The 17,047-nt window shown below is 43.5% G+C and overlaps 1 protein-coding gene across 1 annotated transcript; it reads right to left on the reverse strand.

Moving 5' to 3' along the window:
* Positions 1-648: 648 nt before the first annotated feature.
* On the reverse strand, positions 649-14,911 carry LOC110090910 (sulfotransferase 2B1-like). The gene is made up of 7 exons (XM_078380249.1): positions 14,599-14,911; positions 9,187-9,332; positions 8,103-8,311; positions 6,993-7,119; positions 4,245-4,339; positions 3,371-3,545; positions 649-3,163 (listed from the first exon to the last, which is right to left on the reverse strand). The coding sequence occupies exons 2-7, from the start codon at positions 9,323-9,325 to the stop codon at positions 3,054-3,056; spliced, it is 855 nt and encodes a 284-aa protein (XP_078236375.1). The 5' UTR covers positions 9,326-9,332; positions 14,599-14,911; the 3' UTR covers positions 649-3,053.
* Positions 14,912-17,047: the final 2,136 nt, after the last annotated feature.

A 17,047-nucleotide genomic window follows, 5' to 3' on the forward strand; every position in this document is an offset into this window, starting at 1 on the left:
CAGAGCAGGGGTGGGTTGGGATGTTTGTCCTAAAGGGAACAAGGTAAATTAGCCACCCGGAGTAGTGGCATGTGTTACATACAGCACTGATGTTACCTGTCTGTCATGGGTTTGGAGGGAAAGTTCCATCCTATGGAGAGTGGAAGGCGGGACATCAGGAGGAGGGGCTGTACGGTATATATATGTGAAGCCTGTGTGGTGAAGTTAGAAGGAGCTGGAGAAGAGCTGAGAGAAGAAGCTTGAGTGGGAGTCTGTGTGTCAGACAGGGTACTACTGTGTGTCAGTCAGTACCAACCTGATAGGTTCAGGTGTCTGTAGGGTTAGCCAGAACTGATAGGTTCAGGGTCTGTGCTTTAGTTAAATGCGTTCTGTGTGAACCAGACTAGTGTATGTATGATTGAGATTAAGCCACGTTACTGTATCTTATTCATTTGATCATTTTATTTTCCCTGTGTGTTATGTAAATAAACCTTGTTCTTTTATTTGTTAAAAATCCATCCCTGGTCTGTGTGACTTCTTATAGGGAATGGTTGGTGGCAGCTTAGTGAAACTGTGGCATATCCCAGTAGGTCTGGGGTTGTCACAGCATGTTCATTAAACGGGCGGGGTATAAATCTAAATAAACAAAATAGCATTGATCTCAACACCTTTTATTTGAATAGAGTGAACACACTCTGAAATTAAATTTTCTTTCTTGTGATTTGAATCCCTTAATCCAGTGCTTCCCAAACTTAGGTCCCCAGATATTCTTGGACTACAACTCCCAGAAATCCTGGCCAGCACAGCTCGTGGCGAAGGCTTCTGGGAGTTCCAGTCCAACAATATCTGGAGACCCAGAATTGGGAACCACTCCATTAGTCCATGACCTACCCTGTTTAACAGAAGAGACCAAGTTCCTCCTCCAGTATTGATTTTTTAAAAAGTGTTGGGTTCCACCTTTGGCAGCCTTTGGTGCTGGTCTGAAAAAGACTTACTGTATGTCTCCATGGGTACCCCTTGTACACAGGCTGGCTCTACTCACAGGAGGCACAGTGGGGAATCGAACCCCCAGCCTCCAGCTGTGCAGCCAGATGCCACAACCACTGAGTTATCCAGCAGTTCTCCAAACCAGTTTTTTTGAACAGTAAACTGATGGGGAGATGTAACTTTGAAGGTATGTTTAAATAAAAAGCATGCCAATAAAGAATGGTAGGTGAGTCTCTAGAGGCTGCTTTAATAAACATTAAAAACTGTGATTCACAAGGCAAGGTTCTGGCCGCAGGAAGGGCGTTATGACACCGTTGAACTGCAGAAGCCGACTTTGCCCGCCCGGTCCTGGAGGACGCAAGCCAGCCTGGCCACGTGATAAAGGGGGAGGGGGCTAGTGTTTATTTAAGGGAACGCTAGCCCTCAAAGCGTCCTCTTCCGCTTTCTGGCACCCACCCGCCTGCCCTCTTTCTAGTGTGATATTTGGGTCACCTTTTTTGGTGCCGGATAGGGATTTTTGACCTCTATCCTGATTAACTATGGGACGGAGGGATTTTTCGCCTATCCCACACTGGAAAAGGCTTGTTGGCATTTGATTGGTGGTTATTCTCGGTCACACTGGCAGGCAGTGCAGGAAAAAATTGGTTGTCTCGGTGTGTCCCTTTGATAATTATGCTAAGCCAACAGCACATCAGACCTCCCGGCTCTGCGGATCGTGCGATTACAGGGCCGGTGGCGGGAAGATGCGCTGGGCCAACTTCGGACCGTCAGTCATCAAATCTAGATGGCTCGAGGTCTGGGGTGTTTAATAGAGGCCAGCCAGGTTCCTCCTGTCATCAAGACAGCTGGAACCTGGGGCCTGGGACTCGCCCATTGACTGATAAGGGTATCATGGATGCCATGCAATTCTTTCTCCGCACTACCGCAGGCCCCTCAATTTATGGGGAAAATGATTTCTATAATCAGAATTGATTTAATAAAGTGTGGCCCGTATTTAATCCAGATCACTGTCTTGCGTCTTCATTTTGGGACCTGGGAGGGCATAGAATCTGCTTTGCATTTTACACCAAACTGTGAAAGAGCTATGTAAGAGGTTGAACCTTTAAAAGACGGAGACATGGCAGTTAAAACTGAATCAGACTGTCATAGTGTTAAGTGTAGGAATGCTCCGTTCTAAGCCTGGGAGAGAAGAGAAGAGCAGGCAGGGCCATCTGATCTTCTTCAGTCCCTTGGGAAGGTCACAAACACATCCTGCATTTTCTCCTGATAAACATGGTCAAAGTATTCATTCTGTGCCACCGTCAGGTGGTTCTTCCAGTCACCAGAGATCCCTGGAACACTCTAAGAGGGAGCAGCAAATACAAATCAGTTAACCAGCCCAATGACATTCATGCACCTCAACAGACAAGCCCTATCATTAGCTAAAATTTTACAAATGACTAAGGTGACTGGCACTCTAGGGCAATGGCTGCATGGGTGTTCCCGTTTCTTCTCCTTTAATCAAACAAATCCATCCTTCTGAAGCTGTCCTCCAGCAGATATGACGTTTGCTTCCTTCCTGGCCCACGCCAGCTGTCCAAAACATCACAAACAGCAGCAGTAGGAAAAGTTACTGATCAAGCCAACAACTGAATAAATATACAAGCCATGCACCCCATCAGGGGTCACGCAAGTTGCTCTTCTCACAGGATGTACTTTGGCACCACTGATGCTGTGTTTCATCACTGGTTTGAGCAGGGGGCAACCTCAGGACAGTGACATAACTCTCTGGGTTTTAGAATTTAGCATATAAAGGCACACATGCAGATACGGGCATCCTTTATTGACTGTCGCCGTCTGCTAATTACACCATGATATTGTCCCCGTGATTTCTGCACATCATAAGAGGAAAGAATTCCTTGGTACATCTTCTTATCTTTAATACAAAGACCCTAAAGTGTAGGCAATGTAGAATGTGAAGACTAGATGATCCCATTCTCCACATACTCTTGATTGGTAACCTTGGAGATGGACATGCGTTCCACAAAAGATTCATGCATAAAATATCCTCCATATCAGTAACAGCAGAGGGTGTAATCTGTCATTCTTCAATCCCACGGGAAAGTCACACCTACACCCTGCATTTTCTCCTGATAAACGTGGTCAAAGTGTTCGCTCTGTGCCATGGTGAGGTGGTTCTTCCAGTCTCCACAGATCCCTGAAACACCACAAGAGGGAGAAGTAACTATAAACAAGTGGGGGTGAGTGGGTCAATGTACCAAAAATAATATACCTCTAATGGTCAACACTTTAGATTCTTTTTAAGGAGGAAATATAAAAATATTTTAAAGAAATAAACACTAGTGTAAGTTTGGCTGTCTCAGATGAAAAGACACATGCCAGCTCTTCTCAGCTCTGCTTTTACCTTTCCTCATGAATTTTCCTTTACTGTGATCCATATTTGGTAATAGGGAGAAGTTGGACATCTTGTTGTCCTTCATGATTTGGAAAGAGGCATATTTTGCCACTTCATCCAGCTGGTGACTGGCCAGTTCCTTACCAAGGAAGTGGCAGATCTTCTCCACACTGCCTCGCAGGTCCTGCAGGAGAGAAAATCATAAGAATCTCTTTTTTTTTTTCATTTTGCATGCTGAAAAGTTAGACTGCTTCCTTGATCTTTAGAGTACTGTTAAAATATACAGTTACAACAGTTTGATACCAGTTTAAAGGCCTTACCTAGAACCCAAATGTGCAGTTGGGCGAGGTTTTTAAAATTACTTCAAGAAAGAGCCTGAGAGATCCATAAGAGGAAATTCTAAGTATCAGGATTCTGTCCACAATTAATGTGGTATCAATCTGCTCTCAGATTGTGGTTCCGAGAAACCCACTATTCCTTTATCTGCCATTCAACTGAGCCAAATGGACAACAGAGCCCTTGTAAAACCTCTTCCTGGCAAAGTACAGTGTGCCATCGTGTCTCAGCCAACCCAACTCCTGGAAAACAGCTCAAGAGAGCTAAGAACTTGAATCAGGTTCTGAAAGTGAGGGTGGAGGGCAGACCCCGTCTAATATGGCACACAGAAAAGGTGGGCTGCACTAGATCACAGGTTCTCTGCCCATTCTATGTCTTTCATTTCTTTAAAAAATCTTGGCTTGTAAGAGAAAAAGGTATCTTGCAGCCACAGAGGAATTTTTGGTTGAAATGTTAAAGTTCTAAACTTTTGGAAGACCAAACGGTAGAAAACAGTTATGGTCAAACAATTGGAGAAACATGAATACAGGAAAAGGGCAAACCAGACCTGATACAGCTCTTCATAGGTGATGAAGAAGAGATTGGGTCTGTCCTTCAGCTCCAGCCAGCCTTTCACATGGTCGAACCAGGAACCATAAACCACTGGAAAACCAAAACATATGCAATGAACTATGAAGAGCTGGGCATGGAAAGGGGCATTTGGGCAGATGGGGACTGATATGGACCTAGAAGTCCATTTTCCCTAATAAAGAAGAAGGTGAACTCCAAAATATGGTCCTGGAATTTCACAGACGAGAGGTTTGCATTGATCCTGAGCTGTCCTTAGAACTGCTCTCCATTATCTAACTCCTGCCAAGACAGAGGTTGTGCATATTCAGATTCGGTGGGAAAGAGTGGGCCACTTGCAGTTCATGGCCACTGGTCCCATCACCTCCTGGCAAATAGAAGGGGAAGATATGGAGGCAGTGACAAATTTTACTTTCTTGGGCTTCATGATCACTGCAGATGGTGACAGCAGCCACGAAATTAAAAGACATTATTGCTTTCCTCTTGGGAGGAAAGCAATGACAAACCTCAACAGCATCTTAAAAAGCTGCCAACGAAAGTCCACATTGTCAAAGCTATGGTTTTTCCTGTAGTGATGTACGGAAGCGAGAGCTGTACCATAAAGAAAGCTGACCGCCGAAGAATTGATGCCTTTGAATTGTGGTGCTGGAGGAGGCTCTTGAGAGTCCCTTGGACAGCAAGGAGAACAAACCTATGCATTCTGAAGGAAATCCACCCTGAGTGCTCACTGGAAGGAGAGATCCTGAAGCTGAGGCTCCAATACTTTGGACATCTCATGAGAAGAGAAGAGAAGACTCCCTGGGAAAGACCCTGATGTTGGGAAAGTGTGAAGGCAAGAGGAGAAGGGGATGACAGAGGATGAGATGGCTGGACAGTGTCATCGAAGCAACCAACATGAATTTGACCCAACTCTGGGAGGCAGTGGAAGACAGGAGGGCCTGGTGTGCTCTGGTACATGGGGTCACGAAGAATCGGACACAACTAAACGACTAAATAACGACGTAACTGTGATCCAAAAAGCAGTTGCATGTTCAGCTTCATGTCAGTACATGCTTTTATTTGTGAGATCAGGCATCAAATCAAATGTACGGTCAATTATGCAGTTAATTCTGCCCCAACTACAATAGAATTACAGGCACTGGATACTTAAAAGCATTTTTCTTGATGCTTATATTTAGAGCCCACATTCCATCCAAAGTGGCTCTCCAGGTGGCTTAAACAATTTTTAAAGAATAAAAACAGGTAAAATGAAATTTAGTTTAAAAGAATAAATTCATAGACTAGCTCCATCTGAAAAAGCATTAAAACCAGGAAAACATACAGATGCAGAACTTAGAAAAAGATGGAAAGCCATCAGCCTGCCTTTCAGCCAATGCTTTTTGAGCGGCCTATTGGTTCAACCCAATTTTGAATATGATGCAGTTTGGAAGAATAGTCTGGGATCCTGCTATGCTGGGAACTATTCTGAAGGTTCTAAGCCCATTCTCACTGAACTACACTTCCCAGAATCCTGGAAAGAACCACCATTCGTTGGAAATGACCTAATGGTGCATTATTGTTGCTCTTGTTGTTGTTATGGGTGTTGTTGTTGTTCCAATCAGCCTGTTAGTTCCCTCCTTCTTACCAGAGTTAGCAGATGAGGGCTCTGCTTGTGTGTCCCTCATTCTGAACCCTCAGAATAATCACACTTTGCTTGAGAGCCAGATCACATGAAACAACAAATGCATATTTCCTTTCCTAACGAGGTCATACCTCCCGGCACACAGATCAGTAGAACTACTTTGGCTAAGACTGGAATGAAAAAAACAGCATGCTCATCTACCAGTGACCTGCTATGAAATATAAAAAGGTGAATTTATGAATTGCAGGTTTGTTAAAAGCTCAGAGTAATGAAACGGACATTATTTTCCCCTTAAAGGAGTTCTATGTCAACTTATGCGTTCACTGTAAAGTCTGATTGGGCCCTGAGTGTGCCTGAGAAGAGAAGGAGAGAGAAAATGGAAGAATGAAGGAGAAAGAGTGAACTGCTCAGCTTTGAAAAGAAGTGGAGAGGGAAATGGGTCTGGAAGGGACATTTCTAGTTTGGGAGAGAAGTCATATGTTCAGTGAATGAACAGGGTGGGTTTAGACAGAGTCTGATGGCATGATCACATGGCGTACGTCTCACATTTTGGACTGCTTGTGACACGGTCCCAGTGCAATCTCTTTCCTGGTGATCACATGACCTCAATCTGTGTCCAAGGTGGACCTTTTTGAACCAACAGTAGAGATACTACTTTGGGGAGCAGCCTGGAGGGATTCCATTGATGGATGGAATGGTTGCTTTCAAAGAGATCTCCTTGGCAAGGTGACCCTTTCCAGTGGGATTAGACATGCAACTTTTCCTGCCATATGACGGCACAGAGAGGGAAAGCCTGCCTTTCTCTATATGATTGCTTAATTGCCTAACTATGTGTGAGTGTATGCATGGATGGGTGCATACACAACACGTACACTTTTGCTGTGCATCTGTCTGTTACCCTGTACCTCTGGCCCCCGTTTCTCCCTTTCCTCTCCTGAAAGCACAAGGGGGCAAACACATTGTGCTCCTGAAGGTCATGACAACAAATAAAAGAGATAAATTAAGTAACAGGAGATTATTTGCAACTTGAAAAAGAAACCCCGGCCGTTTCCTTCTTCATAGTTTTTCCCCCATTACAGAAGAAAAATGAACTGCCTCTTTCCATACCCTTCCCACTCAAGAACTTCTCCACAAACTCTTCCATGGTCCCAGGTTCCTCAAGTACTTCATATATCTTTGCAAAGTAGTAGTATGAGACCAGCACATCCTTAGGGTTTCGCATGATATAGACAATCTGTAGGAGAGAAAAAGTTATGTTTAGGGAAGGAAGCAACTTCCACCCATATGCCACACTATTGTGGGCTATAATAACCATGATGCAACAGCAAGGAAACCGCCCAGTAGAACTAACACACAAAAGCTCTAACCCTTATTACACAAGTGATTGCACTGCTCTTACTTTTAAAGAAAACAAATCCAAGTATTTCTTGATTAGGCAGATCTCTTATCATCTTTCCCAGATTAAAATACACAATGGTGTAGTAATAATAGTAGTGGTGGTAGCAGTAGTCAAAGTAGTCATAATGAATAATGATGCAGATGATGATGATGATATGGCATTCGGTTGATTCCAAACCTAGGAGAACCCTTTCCAGGGATGTTTAAGTATAGAGTTCTCAGACATGGTTGAACTTGCTGCCCCCAGGAGTTCGCATGGCAGAGTGGAAATTCAAACTCAGAGTCCTAATCATTATAAACTATATTAGATATCTATGTATAGTTTTAGCTAATAAGCTAACTTCCTGTTTTCTTCAGCCCAGGGAGAACGGCCCTCCAACAACATAGCAGTGGACTACCCATGATGAGACCAGCCCTCCCTCTGGGAATTAGTTTCCTGAAATCCCAGTTTACTGAGATCTGGGGTAGATCTGCCCCTCCCATTCTTCCCCTGCATCGAGTTCTAATAACCATGTGCCTGTTCAAAACATGGTAGCTTGTGGTAGAAGCCTAGTTTACTAACATCTTTCCCTTTGCCAACATCTTTATCAGGCTGCTGGGCCATTCTTGCAAAACTGGAGAAAAGAGTAACAATACTTGGTTCTTCTAGGAGTAACAGTGGAGAATTATACCCTCAGTTAACTAAACTACTCAGCCAGCTACTCAATACTTTATCTACTTTAAAATGGACTTTGCCTGGCCTAGAATTCCCTAGGTCACTATCAACAAACCCACAGGACCCGAAGGTGAGTCTTGATTGATGACTTCATTCTTGCTTACCTTGCATTTGGAATGCAGAAAGGACTTAGGGAAAAGCTGGAATGGCTGGTGAGTCGTCAGGAACCTGGGTGGAGGATAGTTCAAGGCAGCTTTCAGACCATCGACAGTCTCAATCCATGGTGACCTCTCACCCGTCAGCACACTCTGAACCCACGAGGGGTCTCCATCATGTGAGATTAAGCCCAAGATCTCCAGCATCCAGTGAGTACCTGTTGAGATGGGGATGAGAAGTCACAAGGTTGCGTCTTGTTTCATAACCCCCCCCCCCATGTGCCTAATTCCCCTTTCCCTTGGACTATAAAGTCATAGCTCCCTGTCTCTTGCAAAATCAGTAAAGTGAAATCCAAGATATGGGAAATATCTTCCTAAACAGTTAAGAGCTACCCATCAGACACCACATGGGCAGGAGTCCAAAATCCACAAGCAGTTCAACATGATAGTGTCAGGACAACCAAGAGCCCTTCCTGTATTCAGCAGGACTGAATCTGCTTTTTAAAAAAATTCCACAAAGAAGAATCTCACACAAAGAGGCTGAATATAAAGTGACATATACGTTACATGAAAAACACACATAGTAGCGTCGAAAACATTTAATTAGGTTTTCAAGAATCCGAGAGCTTTTTGCTGAAAGGCAGAGAGAGGATGGACTGCGAAGAGTGGCAGAGACACAACACAAAGTAACTCCTTGTGGGACCTTAGACCATGAACTTGGAGGGGGAAATGGCCTATACGTAGTAGGCTGGCACAACAGTACTGTAGTACCAACTTCATATTTATCGTACCTACAAGATCAGCTGAACAATGAGAAGACTGAAGTTAACTAGCTTTCTACATTCCATGTGTTTGCTGACAATCTATATTTCTCATTTCTCATGACTCGACTACAATGTTTCTTCATTTGTCACCTTTTCAGTCCAAGAAAATCTTAGCAGCCTCCATTAAATCCTATTTTAAATACTTCTCTCTATATATTTTTTCAGCCAGTGTGTAATCCATCTGTTTTATCTAAAGGGGACCTGTAAGAACATTAACTCTGGTGGTGAAAATAATCCAGGAATGAACATTATTTCACTGCAAAACCAACCTGACTTGGGATAGCTGACAGTAACCACGTCATCATCAAGGAGCTGGAATTCATTTTCCGCATACCTCACTGATTCCTCTGAATGGTAAAGCGTGGGGAAAAGGGTCCTCCTGTAGCTGAAATAAGTCCTTTTGGCCATAGAAAACCTGTAAATCCATCAGAAAAAAAGAAGGAGGGAGACTTTACGATTTAGCATTTTAGGGCTTTCTTAAATGAAAAAAAAGTCTGAGACTTAAAGAACAGATAAGAGAATGGCAAAAACAGGAAATACTATGTCTCAAAAGAGTTTTAGTACTGGGATGATAGTGGCTTGGATTTAGTGCAGTTGTTTGAGCAGAAGGGTCAGAGTGGGAAATAGGCGCAGATGGCAAGTAGAGATAGGGTTAAGAATGTGGTATTTCTGTGCAGAAGAACGGTCTCCAGAGACCCACACTTGGAAGAAAGCACATATTCATAAGTACACATAGTAGGAGGAGAGCACAGGCCCTCCATCTCTAAGAAGGAGGAAGGCAGGAGTAGAGTAGTCAGGGGTAACCTGAAACATCATCTAGGGGTAGCATCCTACATGCCCTAATGGACACGTCATCACTGAATGAGCGTATCTTTCTAGTTACCCCAACAGAACATGACATTATAATGTCATTCCCATTATAATTCAGGTTTCAAGTATGAGTTCATTCTTGTGTTAGAAAACTAAAGTAATATATTTGCAAGTAACAGTTACCATAACAGTAAAGCCGAAAGGACGCTGAGCTGTGGACGTGCCTGGAAGTGAAAGGAAAGTCCGATGCTGGAAAGAAAAATACTGCATAGGAACCTGGAATGTAAGATCTATGAACCTTGGGAAGCTGGAGGTGGTCAAACAGGAGATGGCAAGAATACACATCGAGATTCTGGGCATCAGTGAACTAAAATGGATGGGAATGGGTGATTTCAACTCAGATGATTATCATGTCTACTACTGTGGGCAAGAACCCTGTAGAAGGAATGGAGTAGCCCTCATAGTCAACAAAAGAGTGGGAAAAGCCGTAATGGGATATAATCTCAAAAATGATAGAATGATGTCAATACGTATCCAAGGCAGACCTTTCAACATCACAATAATCCAAGTTTATGCACCAACCTCCATTGCTGAGGAGACTGAAATTGAACAATTTTATGAAGATTTACAACACCTTCTAGAACTGACACCAAAGAAAGATGTTCTTCTCATTCTGGAGGACTGGAATGCTAAGGTAGGGAGTCAAGAGATAAAAGGAACAACAGGGAAGTTTGGCCTTGGAGTTCAAAACGAAGCAGGGCAAAGGCTAATAGAGTTTTGTCAAGAGAACAAGCTGGTCATCACAAACACCCTTTTCCAACAACACAAGAGGCGACTCTACACATGGAAATCACCAGATGGGCAACATCGAAATCAGATTGACTATATTCTCTGCAGCCAAAGATGGAGAAGCTCTATACAGTCAGCAAAAACAAGACCTGGAGCTGATTGTGGCTCTGATCATCAGCTTCTCATAGCAAAATTCAAGCTTAAACTGAAGAGAGTAGGAAAAACCACTGGGCCACTCAGGTATAATCTAAACCAAATCCCTTACGAATACACAGTAGAAGTGAAGAACAGATTTAAGGAACTAGATTTGGTGGACAGAGTGCCTGAAGAACTTTGGATAGAGGCTCGTAACATTGTACAGGAGGCAGCAACAAAAACCATCCCAAAGAAAAGGAAATGCAAGAAAGCAAAGTGGCTGTCCAACGAGGCCTTACAAATAGCAGAAAAGAGAAGGGAAACAAAATGCAGGGGAGATAGGGAAAGTTACAGAAAATTGAATGCAGACTTCCAAAGAATAGCAAGGAGAGACAAGAGGGCCTTCTTAAATGAACAATGCAAAGAAATAGAGGAAAATAACAGAAAAGGAAAAACCAGAGATCTGTTCAGGAAAATTGGAGATATTAGAGGAAAATTTTGTGCAAAGATGGACATGATAAAAGACAAAAATGGAAGGGACCTCACAGAAGCAGAAGACATCAAGAAGAGGTGGCAAGAATACACAGAGGAATTATATCAGAAAGTTTTGGATATCCCGGACAACCCAGACAATATAGTTGCTGACCTAGAGCCAGACATCCTGGAGAGTGAGGTCAAGTGGGCCTTAGAAAGCCTGGCTAACAACAAGGCCAGTGGAGGTGATGGCATTCCAGTTGAACTATTTAAAATCTTAAAGGATGATGCTGTTAAGGTGCTACATTCAATATGCCAACAAGTTTTGAAAACTCAACAGTGGCTAGAGGACTGGAAAAGATCAGTCTACATCCCAATACCAAAGAAGGGCAGTGCCAAAGAATGCTCCAACTACCGGACAATTGCACTCATCTCACACGCCAGCAAGGTTATGCTCAAAATCATACAAGGTAGGCTTCAGGAGTATGTGGACCGAGAACTCCCAGAAGTACAAGCGGGATTCCGAAGGGGCAGAGGAACTAGAGACCAAATTGCCAACATGCGCTGGATTATGGAGAAAGCCAGAGAGTTCCAGAAAAACATCTACTTCTGCTTCATTGACTATGCAAAAGCCTTTGACTGTGTGGACCACAGCAAACTATGGCAAGTCCTAAAAGAAATGGGCGTGCCTGACCACCTTATCCATCTCCTGAGAAACCTATATGTGGGACAGGAAGCAACAGTTAGAACTGGATATGGAACAACGGATTGGTTCAAAATTGGGAAAGGAGTACGACAAGGCTGTATATTGTCACCCTGCTTATTTAACTTATATGCAGAATACATCATGCGGAAGGCAGGACTGGAGGAATCTCAAGCTGGAATTAAGATTGCCGGAAGAAATATCAACAACCTCCGATATGCAGATGATACCACTCTGATGGCGGAAAGTGAGGAGGAACTAAAGAACCTTGTAATGAGGGTGAAAGACGAGAGTGCAAAAAACGGTCTGAAACTCAACATCAAAAAAACTAAGATCATGGCCACTGGTCCCATCATGTCCTGGCAAATAGAAGGGGAAGATATGGAGGCAGTGACAGATTTTACTTTCTTGGGCTCCATGATCACTGCAGATGGAGACAGCAGCCCCGAAATTAAAAGACGCCTGCTTCTTGGGAGGAAAGCAATGACAAACCTTGACAGCATCTTAAAAAGCAGAGACATCACCTTGCCAACAAAAGTCCGAATAGTCAAAGCTATGGTTTTTCCTGTAGTGTTGTATGGAAGTGAGAGCTGGACCATAAAGAAAGCTGACCGCCGAAGAATTGATGCCTTTGAATTGTGGTGCTGGAGGAGACTCTTGAGAGTTCCCTGGACTGCAAAGAGAACAAACCTATCAATTCTAAAGGAAATCAACCCCGAGTGCTCACTGGAAGGACAGATCCTGAAGCTGAGGCTCCAATACTTTGGCCATCTCATGAGAAGAGAAGACTCCTTGGAAAAGACTTTGATGTTGGGAAAGTGTGAAGGCAAGAGGAGAAGGGGACGACCGAGGATGAGATGGTTGGACAGTGTCATCGAAGCAACCAACATGAATTTGACACAACTCTGGGAGGCGGTGGAAGATAGGAGGGCCTGGCGTGCTCTGGTCCATGGGGTCACGAAGAGTCAGACACGACTAAACGACTGAACAAACAAACAACAGTTACCATTCCCACACTCTGAAGTTCTTATGATGAACCAAACAGCCAGTTAGTATATATATATGGAAAGTAACTTTTCTTCCCTTCATTTCTCTTACAGACTTCTGCCCACAGTACAATCTCTACATGGAGTGGGGGACAAAATGGTACCACTGCTCATACTGACCAGGTGAAGCTATTAATTTGAATTTAATTGGACTGCAATTGACTTATTCTATCTGGTAAATAGGAATGTCTTGGCGCTATGGGTTAAACCACAGAAGCCTTTGTGCTGCAAGGTCAGAAGACTATCAGTCGAAAGATCGAACCCATGCGACGGAGTGAGCTCCCGTCGCTTGTCCCAGCTTCTGCCAACATAGCAGTTTGAAAGCATGCAAATGCAAGTAGAAAAATAGGTACCACCTCGGTGGGAAGGTAACGGCTTTCTGTGTCTAGTCGCGCTGGCCACATGACCACGGAAACTGTCTACAGACAAAACGCTGGTGCTACGGCTTAGGAACGGGGATGAGCACTGCACCCTAGAGTCGGACACAATTGGACTGAATATCAAGGGGAACCTTTACCTTTACTTTATCTGGTAAATAAAGTAAATTATAACCCCAACCTTCTAATAGAGGTTGCTGTGTCTCTATTTTATTCCTCCCAAAACTAGCAGCCCCACAACGAAAAGGAAACTTACTGTTTTGGAACGAGGCAATGTGTTGGTGTGTGATGGTGTAGCGTTCTCTATTTATTAGGTCTATAGTTCATGTTTATGTAATGGTTCCTGTTTGTTATGTAATGTAATGGTTCGTGCATATTAATGTTGCTGAGAGGCAGAGCCGAGAGAGATGCTACAAGAGGCAGAGTCTAAGTCAGTCAGGGAGAGTAGAGAAAAAGTTTGAGAGAGTAATAGAGTGTGTAGTTTGGGAAATTCTGAGCTGTGATTAGTTACTGAAGATATTCATGAATCAATAAACCAAAGTTTTATTTAAAGGAACTTGAAGTGTGGACATGAATCTTTCTGACGTAATCGTGATTAGTGATCACCTGGTGGCAGCAGTGACAAGAGGGATTTTTTGCCTCTGTGTGCTCTGAGGCTTGACGGTTAAGCAAGGGGCACGAGGGTGAATGCCACAGATGGTCACAGAGCAATTAGCAAAGCTTTTGTCTGAAGACAGGCAGAAGCACCTGCCATCCAGATGATGCCTCCAACTTGAGTCTGAACTCGCCTCGCAAAAACAGACCCCCCACAATCAGTCATCTGCCATGAATTTTTGGGACACTTATCTACAATTTTCTGCGCTATCCATGAAGTTATGCAACTTAGCCTGAAGAAATGGCATCTTCTCCATGAAAGCTAGCCATCTGCTGGATTTCTTAATGGTCCATTAAAAGGCATCAGCTTGCTAATGGTAAGAAGAGGGAGAAGGGTAGGGTGACTGGACAGCCGTGCCACCCCAGAGCAAGACTTCATACATAGCGATAGCACAGAAAGACTGGGAACGGGCTCTCGTCTTGTGGGATTCAAATTGCTCTGTGCAGGCTATTCCACAGAGCCAAGCAGGTGGCAGAGAAAACTCGGGGAGCCTTTGGCCTCCATTAACCCGTTATTAACAGGGTGTGTGCCAAAAAGAAAAGCATGCTTTCGCTAAAGGAGGATCCATTTCATTGTGCAGAACTGGAACTAAAAACAAGGGGGAAGGGAATGGCAACTGGAAACACTCATTCTCAAAACAGATGCCAGACACTCCTCCTCTATGACCCCCTCCCCAAAGGTTTCCTACTTACCTTAAAGTTCAACTTCTGTGGAGAGAATTTGATGAAATTCTAGCTTTGCGGTTAGAAGAGGACACAAATACGTTGTCTCTCGTTCAAAGGGTCAGTCCTTTTGGGCAGCTTTGTCAACAGAATCCACCTGCAAATGAAACCTCCCTCTCACTTTCCCGGGAACTGCCTCTGATCTTTGACTCCTGTATCTTCCTTCTCCCTGCTCTCTGCCAGAAGCTATAGGATAATCAGGGAGAATTGCAAAGGCTATGAAAACAAGGCAGCCCTGGCCCAACAGGATGACTACTTGCCTTGACGTGACACAAAAAGAACAACAAAGGCGTGGGGGGAGAAAATTGAGGCACTACCGGTTGTTACAATTAAAATGTTCTTCTGGTTTCCGGTTCAAATAGGGTACGGCAGCGATGTTCTCTCCCTCACTTTTCTAATTTTTTGCTTTTATTCAGCCCTTTTATCTTTTATATATATAGTTTATATGTATTTTTTAAAAAATCTATGCTTAACTCCCTCTAAATAGCTTCTAAACAGCTCACGAAGAAGCTTCTGAAGCCAAGTATTTAGGGATCGAGACAACCTCCAGAATTCCTGTTGTTTCGCCAACACAACAAGGAAAAGGGGAGAAGAAACAGCTGAACGGCTGGCCTGCTGCTCTGAATTGTGTTACTCCTACCTACTCCCTTGAGTCAACAATGAGAATTTATCTTCAGGCTGGACTTTTTCTTTTCTCTCCTTGCTGATTCCCAACATTTGCTTCTGATGTATTGAGACTCGTTTCTTCTGCTGTTTTCTTCCTCAACTCCAAACGGCCATATGATGGTTGCCAGGATCTCTTCCGTTTTATGTGGGGGGGGGGGCTGAGTGACAAATGGAGAGATTGCTACGCCATTGTTAACAAGACTGATTCATTCGCCCATGTGTACACTCTTCACTTATAATGCTCCAAACCATCCCTTCCTTTACATAGTGCAAGTTCAGTATTTTTGTGGTTCTGTGCTTTCAAGTCAGAACTGACTTATAATGTCACAAATAAAGCTGGGGAATGGAACCCTCGTCTCCTGAATCTATTACTAATCTTCCAAGCATAGAACCGTATGTAGCAAAATGATGCTGCTGCTGCTGCTGCTGATGATGATAAAACACCATCTATAAAAGTTGCAGCATCTATCCAGAAGCTAGCAGAATTACCAAAAATATATGGGGGGAAACATCAAAAATCCCTAATTCAACTGGGGTCTAGCATTCTCCATCAGCACAGAATTCTGAATTTCCCATAGCATCAATCACAAGGGCTACACAATGGGCTTCTAACTTCAGATTCTCGGCCTTCTCACACTACTGCTATTCCCAACCCTATCTCTGTAGTTGGCCTTAACCCTGCCAGCAGATGTTGACTAATCAGTGGCTACATCTTCTGGAGTGGCACAATGGAGAATCAAACTAGTGTTCATGGGACGGAATTTGGATTACTCTTAAAATCTAGGTTGGCTCATGGCACAGAGGTTAAACTGCTGTACTGCAGCCAAAACAGCGCTCACAACCCGGCGTTCAATCCCAGGTAGCCAGCTTAAGGTTGACTCAGCCTTCTGTCCTTCCGAGGTCGGTAAAATGAGTACTCAGCTTGCCGGGGGTGGGGGTGGGGAATGAGTAGCCTGAATAATTAAATTGTAAACTGCCCAGAGAGTGTTTTAAGATCCATGGGGTAGTATTTAAGCAACACACTTTTGCTTTGCTTTTGGCCGTCAATACAAGTATCAATGAGGAGCTTTTGGCTGAACCAGTGATCAGAAGGAGATCAATAGCCACTTTAGTCATGTATCCTCCTGGCAGGCAATAGACGGCATCATTAAAGATCAGCTTCAACAACCCACTCATAATCTGTATCATGGTGTAATAGTATATTGGGATCTAAGAATAAATTTATTAATCCCATTGCTGGACTTCTAACCATAGTTTTTGATGTTATATTCTGAATTTTCTCAAATATCTTGACCCATATTCTAGGGCAAATTCACCAGGAATATAACTATATACCAATTTGTGTTCTTGAAGGCTTTCATGGCCACGATCCGATGGCTGTTGTGGATTTTTTGGGCTGGTTGGCCATCTTCTAGATGTTTTTCTTCATAACACTTCACCAATCTCTGTGTTCTTTTCAGCAGACTGGGTGTTTCCTGTGATCAAGGTGTTTTTGTTATGGGTGTTTTGTTGATATAAGGGGGGGATGATCTGTCACTGTGATTGATGGGTGTCCTTGGCTAGTCTTTTGTTTACAGTGAGCACTGGTCCTTGTGTCTGGGTAGAGTTCAAAGAACATGAAAGACACTGCAGACTAAAACAACTGAAAAAATCCACAGTAGTTGAACATGCCCTGAAACAAGCTGGACATGAAATCCTATTTCAAAACACAGAAGGACTGAATAACACAAGCAATCATTATGTTGGACTACAC

This window comes from Pogona vitticeps, chromosome 9 (genome assembly GCF_051106095.1).
Source record: "Pogona vitticeps strain Pit_001003342236 chromosome 9, PviZW2.1, whole genome shotgun sequence".
In the NCBI taxonomy this organism is placed as follows: domain Eukaryota; kingdom Metazoa; phylum Chordata; class Lepidosauria; order Squamata; family Agamidae; genus Pogona; species Pogona vitticeps.